Below are 2,041 nucleotides of genomic sequence, written 5' to 3'. Positions count from 1 at the left end.
AAGCGCTATATAAATAAAGGTGACTTGACTTGACTTGACTTTCATCTCAATAGCTAGCAAAAGAAACAATTGAGTTGCTCTGCCAGGGAGGTGTCACCGTTAACAGTCATTCAGTTGCTGGTCTTATAGCTGGTGACATGCTGGATGCCCTGCCACACCTGCTGTGAGTCGTTGTTGGCCCTCAAAGAACTTCTTGTAGGCCACTTTTGCCTCCCTGCTGCCTCTCTTCAGGTTTGCTCTAGCAATGCTGTATAAGGCTCTGTTGCCCAACTTGAAGGCTATGTTTTGAACCCTTTTGTTATTCAAGGCTTCTGGTTGGAGTACACTCTGATGTTTTTGTCGACACAAAGTACAGTGAATGTATATCCCCCCCAAGTCCTGAACCTCAAAAATATTCCAGTTTGTCTGTCAAGGCAGCTGCAAAAAAGCTCCTTCAGGCCATGTTTTACCTTTCTTTATTTTGGGTTGAGCTTTCCTCCTCCTGTATGCTAGGAATAGGAGTATGATTAAGTGATCTGAGTGGTCTAAATGTGGTAGGCCCAAACTGTCTAGTGTGTTTGTCCCTCTGGTAGCACATTTGATATGATGATCAAATTTCTGGAGAACAGCTTTTAAATCAGCTTGGTTAAATTAATCGGCTATTTAACTGAGCAGGCGGCCTAAAGCTATGTTGAAGTTCGCATCTTGTTGAATGTCTGACTGTGACTATAAACACATTAAATTCACATGGTAGATACGTTTGACTGTCAGGTACTCCAAATTGGCAGAACTTACCTGTCTACGTATGTTTTTGTTAAATCTACCTTTTTTATTATTTATTTAATTTATTTTTTTATAGATTCGTAGATTCAGTTCATCCATGTTGTTGCTAAAATATCTGGCATTGGTGAGAAAAATGCCGGGTAGCAATGATTTGTGCAGTCGTCTGGCAAGTAGGGCGAACCGGCATCCATGCTTTTGTGTCTCCTATGCCCCTGACACTTGTCGGACCCAACAACAATCCACGTGGAGCCCGGTGTCCTGGCTATCTCCTTTGGTATATTGTCTAAGTGCAAAAATGAACTCAAGATCTGCTTAAGCTGTAGTTATATGATCGGAAGATCTTGGTTACTGTATGTGGAATTTGCACTACTAAATGTAATTTTGGCAAACACACATATAAACAAGAACACACATAAAGAGCAATTAGAGTGAGAGCATGGAGTCACTGTGTCTATGCTTGCTTCCATCTTGCTTGCAAAAAATAAAAAATAATAATTAAAAAGCTATTGTTCAGAATGAATTCTGTGTTTCAGGGGTTTCTGGTGCTGATTGGGGTGTGAGTTACAATCCTTCAGACATCTGTGTACTAAAGAACTCATCAGTAATAATGAGCTGCACTTATAAATACCCTACTGAATATAAGATCATGAAAGTGTTCTGGACCAAAAACACTGTAAAGGGTAAAGAGCCTCCAGATCTGTCTGAGGATCCTGAATACAGTCAGAGGCTTCAGTATCTGGGAGACAAACAGCAGAACTGCACCATCAGACTGAGTCATGTGACACAGAAGGACGAACACAAGTACCGTTTCAGATTCATCACTGATAAACCTGATGGAAAATGGTCAGGTTATCCAGGAGTGACTCTTACTGTGACAGGTGACTTTCATGAGGCTGAGCTCTTCTTCTGTGCATTATGTTGAATAATAATCAGTGTATGACAGCAGCACTAGATATAATGTGTGTGTTGTGTTCAGATCTTCAGGTGGAGGCTCCTGAGAGAGTGACAGAGGGTCATAATGTCCGTCTGACATGTAAAAGCAGCTGCACTCTGACTGACAGAGCAACATTCATCTGGTACAGAAACTCACAGCCATTAACTGAGAGAAGAGACGGAAACAATCAACTCCTGCTGCAGTCAGTCAGAAGAGAGGATGCAGGCAGATACAGCTGTGCTCTACATGGACACAGTTACATCTCTCCTGCTGCTCGTCTCAATGTCACGTGTGAGTACAGATTCATTTGTTCAAACAAAAGAAGGAGATTGTGTTTGAACAAGA

The 2,041-nt window shown here is 41.6% G+C and overlaps 1 protein-coding gene across 1 annotated transcript; it reads left to right on the top strand.

Annotated features, from left to right (window-relative positions):
• Positions 1-895: 895 nt before the first annotated feature.
• On the top strand, positions 896-1,987 carry LOC107713396 (uncharacterized; the record flags this gene model as incomplete). Its single annotated transcript, XM_016518893.1, has 3 exons — positions 896-932; positions 1,296-1,640; positions 1,739-1,987. Coding segments are annotated over exons 1-3 (631 nt in total), but the record flags the coding sequence as incomplete, so codon positions are not given.
• Positions 1,988-2,041: the final 54 nt, after the last annotated feature.

The sequence above is a fragment of the Sinocyclocheilus rhinocerous genome, unplaced genomic scaffold, assembly GCF_001515625.1.
Source record: "Sinocyclocheilus rhinocerous isolate Xijiao unplaced genomic scaffold, SAMN03320098_v1.1 scaffold16712, whole genome shotgun sequence".
Taxonomy (NCBI): domain Eukaryota; kingdom Metazoa; phylum Chordata; class Actinopteri; order Cypriniformes; family Cyprinidae; genus Sinocyclocheilus; species Sinocyclocheilus rhinocerous.
The sequence above is the reverse complement of the archived record's forward strand: the minus strand, read 5'-3'. Positions and strand labels throughout refer to the sequence as shown.